At 48.8% G+C, this 13,176-nt stretch overlaps 2 protein-coding genes across 9 annotated transcripts; both read left to right on the top strand.

Annotated features, from left to right (window-relative positions):
• Nucleotides 1–424: 424 nt before the first annotated feature.
• vipas39 (VPS33B interacting protein, apical-basolateral polarity regulator, spe-39 homolog) lies at nt 425–4,754 on the top strand. Of its 2 annotated transcripts, none has more exons than XM_086190376.1 (19): nt 425–530; nt 693–796; nt 1,052–1,154; nt 1,237–1,374; nt 1,462–1,500; nt 1,575–1,639; nt 1,735–1,791; nt 1,873–1,965; nt 2,060–2,093; nt 2,350–2,452; nt 2,685–2,712; nt 2,894–2,967; nt 3,048–3,123; nt 3,380–3,514; nt 3,769–3,810; nt 3,896–4,072; nt 4,218–4,307; nt 4,424–4,528; nt 4,601–4,754. In XM_086190376.1, exons 2-19 carry the CDS (start codon nt 704–706, stop codon nt 4,619–4,621), a joined length of 1,473 nt encoding a protein of 490 aa, XP_086046502.1. In that variant the 5' UTR covers nt 425–530; nt 693–703; the 3' UTR covers nt 4,622–4,754. The 2 variants fall into 2 exon arrangements, with proteins under 2 accessions (XP_086046502.1, XP_086046503.1); XM_086190377.1 differs by having other exon boundaries at nt 436–575.
• A 3,996-nt stretch (nt 4,755–8,750) lies between these two features.
• gpr132b (G protein-coupled receptor 132b) lies at nt 8,751–12,886 on the top strand. 7 transcript variants are annotated; one of them, XM_086190382.1, is made up of 4 exons: nt 8,930–9,432; nt 9,521–9,599; nt 9,739–9,941; nt 10,348–12,885. In XM_086190382.1, exon 4 carries the CDS (start codon nt 10,380–10,382, stop codon nt 11,460–11,462), a length of 1,083 nt encoding a protein of 360 aa, XP_086046508.1. In that variant the 5' UTR covers nt 8,930–9,432; nt 9,521–9,599; nt 9,739–9,941; nt 10,348–10,379; the 3' UTR covers nt 11,463–12,885. The 7 variants fall into 7 exon arrangements, with proteins under 7 accessions (XP_086046510.1, XP_086046509.1, XP_086046505.1 ...); XM_086190383.1 differs by lacking the exons at nt 8,930–9,432; nt 9,521–9,599 and adding an exon at nt 8,799–8,921; XM_086190379.1 differs by adding an exon at nt 8,799–8,921 and having other exon boundaries at nt 9,031–9,941.
• The last annotated feature ends 290 nt before the right edge of the window (nt 12,887–13,176 follow it).

The raw sequence follows: 13,176 nt of genomic DNA, 5'->3' as shown, positions 1-13,176 counted from the left end.
GCGTCGGTGATGTCTGTCTCTCTAGTGTTTGACCATTTTACAACTTTACACTCTAAAACATATATTTTCAGTCGTAAAGTGACACAATAAGACACACAGACATCCACAAAAACACAGAAATGAACACAATTTTATGAAAACCAAAACTCATCTTCCAAGAACATGAGAAATTGATAGCCATAATCTGTCTGTCAGACCAACTGCTGATTTAAAAATCTCTTTTCATGGCCACAAATTTAATTTTTCAGTGGTTTTTTTTTATCCCACGATGTAGAAAAGTGGTCCTCCGTCATAAAACGTGACGACCACTCGTGTTTTTAAGCTCCAAGGCCCTGCCAGTGTCAGTATGCGACCAGCAGTCGCCGCTTGAGCCGCTGTTCCCATTTGACGACATTTCCCAGCAGCCACCGCGCGGCGAGCAGTTCCCCAGCCAGCTTCCGGGCGGAAAAGCAGCAACTGCGGGTGACGACACAAACACCTGATTTTTGTTGTAAACGTGCCGTTGTGGTCAAGGCGTGTCCCGTCGACAGGTTAGATGGCTTCGCTGTGACGTCACTGATCCCGTCGGCGTGAATGTAACGATGAAACACGGTTGAAGTTGTGACGTGACTGTCTTTTCCCCCCTGTTAGCATGCTAAGCTGCTAGATTTAACATTGTCATTATTATTGTCGTTGTTCGTTGGTGTTGACAGCGTGAAGAAAGATGATGAAGAGCAAAGCTGACGAGGAAGACTACTGGAACAGCTCCAAGTTCAAGGCCTTCACCTTCGACGACGAGGACGACGAGCTCAGCAGGGTGAGGCTGACGACTGCTTATTGATCATGAGCACCTATTGATTATTGGTCATTGGAACCTATTGATCATTGACGTGGAGGTGATGTCATGCTGTTCATTAAACGCCAGTTATTTGCAGCGCCGCATCTTTTAGTCATTTTGAACATGAATATGAAGGTAAAATAGGTGAATTCGTAAATACTGTGAAATGTCAAAGGTCAAACCGGTGGCTCTGAACTGTCGTTGTTTTGTTTTGTTGTTGTCGTCATGTGGAAGCTGAGGGAGTCGAAGCAGGCGGTGAACAGCATCCGTCAGCTGGTGGAGGAAGATGATGATGATGATGTGGAGAAGGTCAGCTGGAGCGGAGAGCCAGTGGGAAGTAAGACACCTTTATTATTTCCTGTCCTGTGATTGGCTGAAGGCGCCTCGTGTCTCTGACGCGGCTTCCTGCGTCCCCCCAGGTATCTCCTGGTCGGTCAGAGAGACGGCGGCGTCCAATCAGAGGGCAGACAGAGAGCCCGCCTTCCCCAAAATATACACAGACACACCAGCAATCACCAAGACGAACTCGGTCTACTCTCTGAGCTCGCTCTTCAAAGGTGAATGGGGGCGGGGCAGGAGGTCATGTGACAGCGCTGCACGGTAACACGAAGCAATGATTGACTGTTGGACGTGTTTTCCTGCAGGAAAAGTGCGAGGAGGAAACTTGCAGGCTTTGACTGACAGTGAGTCTGAGACACTGATGAACTGATGAACGCGTGAACGAGTGAACGCGTGAAATGCTGTTTCTGTGTTTCAGCGCTCGGCGAGTCGTCCGCCAGACTCTACGCTCCAGAGCTCCGCAAACCCAAGTCAGAGTACAAGGTAACGACGGACCGCTGATCTGATCGCTGATTTATCTGATCAGTCAGACTGATAATTGTCAGACTACTGGTGATGATGTCATGCTGTGATGTCAGGATTACGTCAGCGACTGGTCAGTGGAGGAGACGGTCCAGAGAATGCAGCAAGGAAAGGTGAGAAAAGCTCCACCTTCTCGTACTCGGCAGTATTTGGGTGCAGTATTTGAGTGTACTGGAGCTGTGCTTGTGTTCCAGACCGTCTCTCTGGAGAAGTTCCGCTCCCTGCAGGACAAACTGCTGCTGCTGGATTTCGCCGTTGGCGCCCACGACGGAAACGTCATCACTGCTGTAACTTTATTGACAACCTGACTCCAGATTTTGTCCCTGAACTTCATTCAGAGGGATTTGAAACGTCTGACCCCCTTCCCTGCCTTCTCCTCAGGTTCTGATTTATCTCAAGAGGACTCTGAGTAAAGGTGGGTCTGCCGGACCGGTCTGGTTTTGATCTGGCTCATTTGGACCCTTTTGACCTGAGCAGAACCAGAGCCCTCGTCTTGTCTCTGTCGTTGGTGGTGATGTGTTTTGGTTGCTGGGAGGATTTTTACCTGTTAGAAAAACAACACCACCCCAAACCTGAAGCGGGAATCTGATTCAGACCAGAGGAAATGATTTCAGATGTTGGTTCTGGTTCCGATTGGGTTCCCTCAGTAACTGGTTCTGTTTGGTCCTCAGAGGTTCTGTTCCGGGAGCTGGAGTCCAGACAGACGGCGCTGAGACATTTCATCCACTACCTGACTGAAACCAAAGACCAGAGGCTGCTGCTGGAGCTGCTCAGGTGTGTGTCTGCTCCCACTTCCTGTGTCTCGTCACACCCGCGGCCATATTAGGGAACTTCCTGTCTCAAGTCCCGCTGAGCTTCTTGTGTTGCCTGGTAGTTTGTCGCGTAGGAACGTGTTCTGCTGAGCCACATTAGAAGCAGCTGCTGAGGCGGTGGGACGGTGGCTGTGATGCTACTTTGTGTCTTCAGACCTCACAAAGACCTAAACTGGATCTTTCTTTGTCCTCAGAGCTCTGGGCAGGACGGAGGACGCGGCGGTGAGTAGAACCACACGTTCTCACCTGAGTTGATTTAACCTTCTTGCTTCTGTTGGTTTTTGGACCAGCAGTTCAGAGTCAGAGTACTCACCTGCCGGAGTACCTGCAGTAGTACTCGTAGTAGTAAACATCAGAACGGACAGAGAGACGATCCTCTTTCCTCTTGTTTCCGTGGCAACAGCTGCTCCAGTATAGGGAACACCTTAGCATTACAGACGAAAACAAGAAGCGGGACTTCCTGAAGAGCTGCATCAGGTGAGTGACACCTGCACATCCACCCGAGGGTGGAATCTGAGATTCGACTCATCAACTGTGGGCTCTTTCTTTCCTTCCAGTCTTCCATTTTCTGCGGAAGATTCTGTTCACGTTCAGGATCACTACACGCTGCTGGAGCGCCAGATCATCATTGAGGTGAGAGCCACTGGAAACCAGTTTGGACTGGTTGGGACTGCTTCCTCGCTGGAGAAACCAGGCAGGAAGTGGATCGTTCCCGTGTCACCTGACTGATTTGAGCTCTTTTTGTTTCAACTGATTGATCCTATCGGGTTTTTGTTCGTGCTCGGTTGTTGGGTGTCGATCGAATGTCTTCACGCTCAGTTTAAAAAAACAAAACAAACAAACTCCAGATTACAGTCAAACTGCGGCTCATCCTCTGTTTGGTTGCCAGGCAACGGACCGACAGGCTGAGCGGGCAGGAAAGATGGAAATCTTCCAGAAGTTTCCCAGGAAAGCTTCAGTCCTCAACATGCCTCTGATCACCACGCTGTACTACTGCTGCTTCTACCACTACGCCGAGTCCGAGGTCGGCCCGCAGGCTTTCTTCAACCAGATTAGTTAAACTGGATTTGTTGAGTTATGAAACAACCGTTCAACCTGACTGGTGAATGTTGGTCATTAAATCAGCTTTGTAGAACAAGATGATACTGACCAGATCAATTCGCCTAATTGAATCAACTGGGGGGGGGGGGGGGGCACATGGCGTCCAAGCGGTTAGCAGGTTCTGCTGTCACATGGAAGTGGGACCAGATTAGCTGAACCAGTGTGTTGCCTCTGCAGGGGACGTACAGCAGCCCGGCCAACATCCGCCAGACGTTCAAGGTGAGAGATGATGTCATGTGTTTGAGTGACAGGTCTCTGAACAGTGTCTCATGGAGGAAATGACCCCACTGACCTTTGACCCCAGATCTCAGAGAAGCAGTACTTTGTGACGGCGTTGGCGGCGCGGGCGAAGCTGAAGGCGTGGCTGGACGTGGACGCTCTGTTCACCAGCAGGAACTGGCTCGGCTTCACCAGGAAGAAGTCTCCACTCAGCTTCCAGCGTGTTGTCGATATCCTGCAGAAAAACTCCGCCCCCACACAGGTGAGGCAGAGAGTTTGGCACCTGTATCTAGAGTGACAGCTACAATTTGACTGGCATGTTGTTAGATTAACGGACACATTTTCATTGTCGCGTGCTGTTAGATTGACAACTATGTTATGATTGACAGCTGCATTTTGATTGACAGGTGCTGCAGGAGTACGTGGGCCTGGTCGATGATGCAGACCTGAGGATCACCTTGGCTCAGAAGCATAAATGTCATGACATCGTCATCAACGTAAGACTCACTCATGTTTCCATCAATACCGCTCTTTGATTGGCCGGTGGTTTCAACTCATGGAACCAGTTATAAGGGGCGGAGCTTGAGCAGCTGCACTGATATGTTTTGAACAGACCTACAGAGACTTGAAGGATCGGCAGCTGTTGCTAGGATACCGAGCCAAGGTGGAAAGGGGGTCAGTGGAGGAGAGGAAGATCGACGAGCTGCTCCACAACCAGGTGAGGAAGAGGAGGAGGAGGAGGAGTCTTCATCATGTGACCTGTCTGAACTGTTTTCTTCTTCTGCTTTAGCAAATCCGGTGGAAGAACTGATGACATCAAACAATTCAATGACAGACAAACATGACAGTTTCATCAGAGTCTCCATCACCGTGACAACAGGAAGTCCACTCAGCTGGCCCTTGCTCGTGTCTCATTGGTCACAGCCAGGAGATGAAAGAGTGGGTGGAGCTTATTTTTCGAGCTGATTCGGCATTTAGGGTGAGAGCGGGAATGAGGGTCAGTTCCTGTGTCCACCGGGGGACACTTTACGACAGCGCACCCAAGATGGTGGACTGAGATGGACCAAGCTAACGTCAGACCCAGCTGTCGTTAGCTTCAGGACTTCACCTTTGGCAGGTGGAAAGCAGGAGAACTTGGTTCCTGAGGAGTTGTAGCTTTTATAAAACTCAACTCTACGTGTTGATACGACACGTGTGGCGCCGAGCGTTGAGCCTCAGCAGCTTTATCTCAGACGTGTAGCTTGTGGGAAGGCTACTGCTCTGAGTCAGTAGAGGAGCGCTAGCAGTGGCTACATTTTCATACTCGCTAAAATTCCACTGTTACTCAGAAAATGGTAACATTCCAAATCGAACCTCATTTTCTAGTTGGATTCTCTTAGCTTTTTTTGAATGTTGGACTCTGAACTTGTTTAGTATCAGGAACCTTTACTGTTTATCGGCCGACCTGTGAAGATGTTAGCTTAACGCTAGCCGGTAGGCTGCTAATAAGGGACACGGCTCGTCTATTTTCCCAAACTACAATTACATTAATCAATAATTACACATATGATAGCGCAAGAAACAGTTGACTAACAAAATATCACTCAGTTTTCTTTCCAGAACACATTGCAGGAGAAATTCTTGTTAAATCGGGGGGGCACAATGTTAGCAAACTGTAGGTCCTGGTCTGTTCCGTCGGGGCTTCGTCTGAATATTGTGATTCTCAGAGTGAACCAGATTAATCATTGGAATATTAAGTGCGTGTGAGTGTAGCCACTGAGAAGCTAGTTGATCCACAGAACACTGTGAGCCACACGCTAGTGAGAAAGTTAGCTAACCAGGAACACTGTCGCCGCCCTGCTGCCTAAACTCCACACATGCAGTGTGAACAGATGTTTCTTGTGTGTCTTACACAGCATCAAAAGATCCTGGAAAGAATTATTTTAAAAAATCCAGATGCTGAGTGAGAGCCTCTGGACGCAAGTATCCAGATCCAGAAATACGTAGGAGCCATTTTATTCAATAAATGAATCACTGCGGTTCACCGCCTTCCTGTCTGCGGTGGTGAGGTGACCTGGTCAGAGGTCAGCAGGTCAACAAAACCATTAAAGGGATGTACTGGCAGGAGTGGGAGAGCTGGGGCCCTGCAGGGGTCCTTCAGTATGAAGCTGTGAGACGTGGTGATGTCTCCTCGTGGATCAACTCGCTCGCTGGTAATTTGGAATTGTGGGGTCATGTGACTTGGAAGATGTTTGGAATAAAAAGATGAATCAACTATTAAAATTATTAAAATACAATAAAAATATTAATTAAATGGTACAATTGAAGTGCGTGTGTTGTCCAGCAATCAAGTCTGATGATTTGGATTCGCTCGCTCCCATGATATTGAAGCTTTTTATATTTTTCTAAAGGATTCTTATGATTATGTTGCTGGTTGTTTGTCTCTGGCGGCGCCTCTGAGCGTGGTCAGCTCATCTTTGTGTCCCAGTCACGTCAACATCCAACCTGCCAGCACGTGAGCAGAGGCTACGTGCGTCTTTCATGTGGAGGATATTTAATCAATAATTGATTGACAGCTGATCAGAGAACACTGAGGAACGTTGACGGTGTGTTCTGGTTCTCCGAGGAAGAAATATCAGCTGGTGACCACAAGATGGCGCTGTGGATGTAAACTCTGATCCTGTGAGGCTAAAAATGTCGATTGGGACATGTTTGGTTGTCAGGGGACGCCGTCAGTCTGAGAGCTGCTTTTTCCCAGGAGCACTTGAACTCCACCTTTCAGCCTCTGGTTACTGATGACCACATTCGACGGAACTGTCAGCAGTTTGAAAGAAGAAAACTACAAAAACACGTTTGCTTTGTCAGATGCTCCAGCGCTTCCACTTTTTAGAAAAATCCTGATACTGATAAAATGTGTGAGACATTATCACACACACACACACACACACACACACACACACACACACTGTCAAATGATTACAATAATAAAGTTGAGCTAAACACAGGAAACAGTTGCAAACACCTCTTCTCCCCACGCCTCAGCTCAGAGCCGCCTCCACACCCACACACCCACACACACACACACACTCACACACACACACACACCCCTAACGCCACCGCTGTCTGACGCTATTGTTTTTTCAAGCCACCCTTCTGCTCGCTCCACTTTTCCTCTCTTCCTTCGCTCTTTTTCTCACTCGTCTGTCAAAGTTGCAGGTTCCACATTACCGTAATATTTCTAATATATGTGCACATGCTCGCAATTCTCAGCTTTCCAACACCGTTGGCATTTTTCTGATCGGACAAACTTTGACAGAGTTGCAGTGGTAAAACTCCGGACATGAGAAATGTGTTCAGGTGATGTTCGATCAGGTATCCTCAATAGGCGGCCCCCAGGCCGCTTCCGGCCCGCGGCTCGCCTGTTTGTGGCCCGGAACTGGCGTTCCTTCACTGTGTGTTTGGGTTGGGTCAGCAGTCGAGCCTGTGACTGCTGCCGCGCATTCTTTTTCATCAATTTGTCAAAGTGAAGGGACGTTGGTCCCTGCATCCACTGGTGTGGAGTACCTGAGATGTTTGCGTCACCACAGGACACAAACAGTTGTCCTTCTTCCTTGTGGTTCAAGTTCGAGGTTGTGTTTGGTTGGTGTCACGGTTCTTTGGCCAATCACCCAGAAACAAACGGCCGCTCTGGCACCGCCGGGATCAGGTCGAACCAGCAATTCAACGTCCAGACCAACAGATGTGTTTGGGTTGATTAATTCACCGTTACAGAGAGCAGGGACAGCCTGCAGCCTCCATCGTCCTGACCGTCCACCCGACTTCAGAACAAGGAAGGGACAAAGCGAACGGCGGCGGTGCACTCAGGTCCTCAGGCTGAACTGAGGCCAGGTGGTCATTTTGTCCATGCAAGCTGAGGAAACTTTGTGCTCGGCGCCAAAGTGTCCAGAGAGGAGTGTCTTTGCTCTCTGGGACCCACGTTCAGAGGGAAGATGCTGGCAGCTTCTAACAAGGTCTCTTGGCTGCCCCCTGGTGTACAACTCCAGGAAGTACAGGCAGCCAAGTGACGTCCAAGTTGGAGCGTTGATCTCTGGTGGGTGCAGCGTCCCAGTGTGTTCTGGTTTGACTGGCTTGGTGCAAAGCGCCCAGCGGCAGGATTCGGTCCATTCACCACGGAAGAGTTCCTTCGAACTGGGAGGAGGTGTTTGATCGTCTGGCTCAGAGGCAGGCGTCCTCAGGCCTCACGTGGTTCACTACCAGTGCCGGCCTGAGCCTGCAGCAGGACCCCTCACGGCTTCGTCTCCTCGTACGAGGAAGAATCCAACACACACAGCAGCTCCCTGATCCCTGGTAAAACAAACCAAAAACATATGCCCCCCCCCCATAAGACCCCTCCCACTCGACCCACATCTGTAAGGGTTGCACCTGACGGCCCATTCAAAAAACATCAGCAGAACCAAAACTTCCATCATAAAAAACACAAATAATACTAAAGAAACATGCAGTTTAATGTTAACAACAATGATAATAAAATACTAATAAACCATGATAATAATGTGTAATAATAATAAAATGATGTAATAATAATAATAAAATGATGTAATAATAATAAAATGATGTAATAATAATAAAATGATGTAATAATAATAATAATAAAATGATGTAATAATAATAAAATGATGTAATAATAATAATAAAATGATGTAATAATAATAAAATGATGTAATAATAATAATAAAATGATGTAATAATAATAATAAAATGATGTAATAATAATCATATCAGCCAAGGATGTGAATACGAAAAGAAGTGAAACCACAAACTGCTCCAACAGTTTTATTCAACTATTTTTTTGTAATTTATGTCCAAATGGAAATGACGTTTTATTTTAGTTGGTCTTTGTTGTTTGAATCTTACAGAATCATCACGTGACCGACCTCGACGAACGGACCTTTGAGTTCCTGTGGTGTAGGTGACGGATTTCCCCCCCCCCCCACCAACACACACACACACACACACACACACACACACACACACACACACACACACACACACACACTCAAACTGAAGCCGCTCTTCGTTTCACATCAGAGTGGAGCAGCAGGAGGAGGCGCGTGGACGACGCTCGAGCTCCGGTAAGTTCTCTTCCACGTCATTGGTAGTAAAATGACCGGAGTTTGACGCAGACGTCGTATTTACTGATGATTCTTTGGACGGTGATGGTTCATCACCTTCATGTCTCAGACGTCACAACCAAATCTACACGCGCGCGCAGGTTGGTCGAAGTCGTTCATTCACTGGATGATGAAGAAGATGAGAAACATCTGCTCGACCTTCCTCTGACCTTCATCACCACCACCTCCATCAGAAGTGTTTGAAATCAACGGATCTGATCAGACGTCACTGACGTCACTGATCGGACCCTCGGACGCATCGCTCGGAGCCGGTTCATGATTTAGGTTTACGAAAAAATCCCAGACTCGTGACGACAACCAGCCTGCGTCAGGACCTGGGTCAGAACCAGGTGAGGGTTCCAGACCCGAACCTGAAGGACCGGCGGGCCACGTCCTGGACGGATTTCAACACTTTTTCTTCTCTGGACAGGAAACTAAAGACAAGAAACGAGCGCGAGCGTGAACGTCCAGGGTTTGTTTGTTTGTTTGTTTGTTTGCTGCCCATCCCGTGTCTAGTTCAGCTAAAGTCATGTGACCAAGGGTCTGGCCTCTTATTCCAGCGCACGAAGAACAAAATTGATTGCAGAAGAAGAAGAAGAGGACCGGAGCTCCTGGGGAGGTCAACATTTAATTATTGAGGTTGTGCCCCACCCACCCCAGCGACAGGGGCACCTGATTGGACGCTCCCGTAGCTCTGACACTGATTGACAGTTTGAGTGCATGGATTTTTTTTTTTAGAGGTGGAACTGAATAATTGATGGCTTCTTTCTTTTTTCAGCTCCACGTGGTTCCACTGCAGCTTTAACGCTCAGTAGAAACGCAGCGCTGAAAACACTCGTCTGTCTCTCCTCTGCTCGTGAACGTGTGATGGGGGGAGGAGAGGAGGAGGAGAATTAACCAGCGAGAGCTTAAATCTGTGGGTGGAGACGTCCTGTCAGAGAGACGGCAGTTTGTTCTGCTACGAAACTCGTCAACGAAGAAGTGAGAAAACGCATGAGGTTAAATCAGTTGAGGGAAACCCAGATGTTCTGACCCGAGGAGAAACATGTGCCTCCATTTCAAACAATGGGGGGGGGGGGACATTTGTAGCAAACCGTCACCATGAGACAGGAAACCAGGAAATGAGGTCACTCTCACCTGCTGACAGACGCAGAAACGGAACCATAGAGCCTCTGTGTTTGTGGTGCTGCTGCTCATCAGGTTCACCTCAGCAGAAATAACAACCCAACCATCAGCTACTGGTTTCACTGGTCACTGGTCACTGGTCGGCTCCTGAGGGAGAGATCTAAAGTGGCTCATAAAACAAGAGACAAACTCCTCTCAGCTCAGAACGCGACACTCGCTCGCTTTGTTTGATCTGCTGACTGTTTTGTTTTTGGTGTTGCAGAACCGCGGTTGATTCTGATTGGTCTCGGCATCATGCACCCGCTGCCAGTGATGGAGACGCCGTCTCCGCTCGACAACAAGAATCTGACCACGTGCACGCAGCCGTACGACAAGGACCGCCTGCCGCTGGTGTTCCTGTACAGCACCGTGCTGGCGGTCGGCCTGCCAGCCAACCTGCTGACGACTTACCTGACCTTGCAGCAGGTGCGCAGGAAGAATGTGCTGGGAGTTTACCTGTTGAGCCTGTCCCTGTGTGACCTCACCTACCTGTGCACGCTGCCGCTGTGGGCGAGCTACGTGGACCGAGGTCACTGGTGGCAGTGGAACTCAGCTGCCTGCAAGTTCACAGGCTACATCTTCTTCAGCAACATGTACATCAGCATCTTCCTGCTGTGCTGCATCTCCTGCGACCGCTACCTGGCCGTGGTCTACAGTTTGGAGTCCCGCGGGCTGCGCCGGATGCGGCTGGCTGTCTCTGTCACCCTCACCATTGTGCTCCTGGTTGTCATCGGTCACTTCCCAGTCTTCACCATGCAAGAAGGCGCTGCTGCTGAGGGGGACGGCCGCTGCTTCGAGCCGAGTCAGAAGAGCGCCACGGTGACAGGCTTCTACTACGCCCGCTTCGTGATCGGCTTCTCGATACCGCTGCTGCTGTTGATGGTGACGAACTACGGCATCATGGCGAACGTGCAGCGCAGCACGGGACTGCGTAGGGGGCAGAAGAAGCGTGTGCGGCGGCTGTCCCTGGCGGTGGTGCTGCTGTTCCTGGTTTGCTTTGCCCCGTACCACATGGTCTTGCTGATCAGAGCCATCATCTTCCACTTCCCCTGGCTGGGGGACAGCTGTCTGTTCGAGACCACCATGTACACTCCGTACACCATCTCGCTGGGACTGTCAACTGTCAACAGCGCCGTCAACCCAATCCTCTACGTCCTGTCCAGCGACAACATACGCAAAGAGCTGAGGCGAGGCTTGGCAAAGCTCTGCCTCCGGTCGCAGCAGAGAACATCATCCAACATCAGCCACAACAAGATGCAGCCTGCCAGGAACTCCTCCGACCTGAACTCCGGGACAGACACCGAGAGACCCCATGGAGGACAACCTCCAGGGACCTGAGGACCAGCTGCCCCGTGCTGGCCTCAAATCTTCACACTTCTCTGGCATGACAAAAGAGAAATGCCATCAGACTGGCGTATCCATCCTGCCTCACCTGTGCTGACTGCAGTGGCTTCCTCCAGGAGTCAGGAAGTCACTTGGTTACCATGACAGCAGTCAGGGGAACACATGGCGACAGGCAGAGGAAGTTGGTGAACACATTTTAAACATTTGTAAAGGACTCAGTGTTCACTTCGGTGTTTGTGTCGATGTCTCGTGTAAGTTGATGTAACGTTGGTCTGTATGCCGACGACACGGTGATGTTTCGGTAGGTTTTTGCTCGAGTAAAACTTGAACTGCGACTGTAAATTAACTTCTGATGCAAATAAAAGGAAGTCGATGGTCGTGTCATCAACTCCACTGAAGCAGCGGTTTAAAAGATCAAGATTTTAGTGTCTCGTAGCAGACAGGATCAGCGAAACCGCATCGTGTACAGACTTCCTCTCTGACAGCTGCTTTCCTGTCTGGATGCAATTCATTAATATTTCATTGAACGCCATCCAACAGATGTCCCTTCGTTAAAAACTCATCTATTTGTCCATGCTTTTCTTCTTGTCCTGCACCGCTGAGCTGACCTTCCAGATCAGTTCACAATGAGGCTTGGCGTTGTTCCTACTGTCCCCTCATCCTTTAGCTTGCATATCAACTTCGAGCTGTTTCTTGTGGCTCATTTTAGCCTCAGTTTAATTTAGTTTGTAATTTAACTTTATATATTATTTATATGTGTGATTTTTGTAGCTTATATTTTTATTTATTTAGCTTATATTTAGCTGAAAGTCTTAGCCTCGGTTTTCCAGCTGACATTTGAGCTCCAAAGGTTTCTTTAGCTTAAACTCTAGCTTGTAGTTGTACATCACTTGAGCCAGCGCGACTCACGCCTGGAGACTCATCTGAGGAACCCGGGGGAAACGCAAGCTCGGCAACAACAGAAGAATAACAAGGAATTTAAAAAGCAGAGCAGAAAATCAGGCACACGTTGAAGACACTGCTTGAACAATCGTACATCTGAATGTGGGACTGGGTCAGGCGTCTCCTTCAGATGCTTGTGAGAGCGGCTTTGAACAGAGGAACCTCAGGGAAACTAAACTGTTCCATGGATTCTGGAAGAACCGCTGCAAGGTGCTGCAGGAGCCCTGAACCACACATTGAGAACCTCATGTTGTTTGTCAAGTGCACAGTCTCCCTGTCGGGGGGATGTAAACTCTTCTAATTTCTTCATAGCGACTCATCAGATTCCGCTCTCTCATTGGCTCAGCTGTCAGATGGGCACTCTAATTGGTTCAGGCACTACACAGACAAGCAGACAGGCCACGCCCCTTCATTAATCAGTCATGAACCTGCCAGACAAAACTGAGGGCCTATGAATCATTAATGACTTACTGACCTGAAATCTGCTCCCCTACTGAACTTGACATGGAAAAAACATCTTCTGAGGATGTTTTCAATGGAGATCAGTTGTGAAGAAAAACACGCACCCGTTCATAAGCGCCACGTTCGCGAAGTTACGACCTTACGTTCTTTTCCAGGATGTCATTGACTCCCGTCATGCGATCCCAACATCCCTATCGGGCGTCTGTTTTTTTCTGAAGCTTTTTACCTTCTTAATATGTGAATAAAATGTTCAAGTATGTTACGGTCAGCACTGGACGCTCCAAGCACCCGTACCGTAACACCA

This window comes from Aulostomus chinensis, chromosome 20, assembly GCF_037954235.1.
Source record: "Aulostomus chinensis isolate RoL2024-O1b breed Wild chromosome 20, RoL_Achi_v1.0, whole genome shotgun sequence".
NCBI lineage: Eukaryota > Metazoa > Chordata > Actinopteri > Syngnathiformes > Aulostomidae > Aulostomus > Aulostomus chinensis.
The sequence above is the reverse complement of the archived record's forward strand: the minus strand, read 5'-3'. Positions and strand labels throughout refer to the sequence as shown.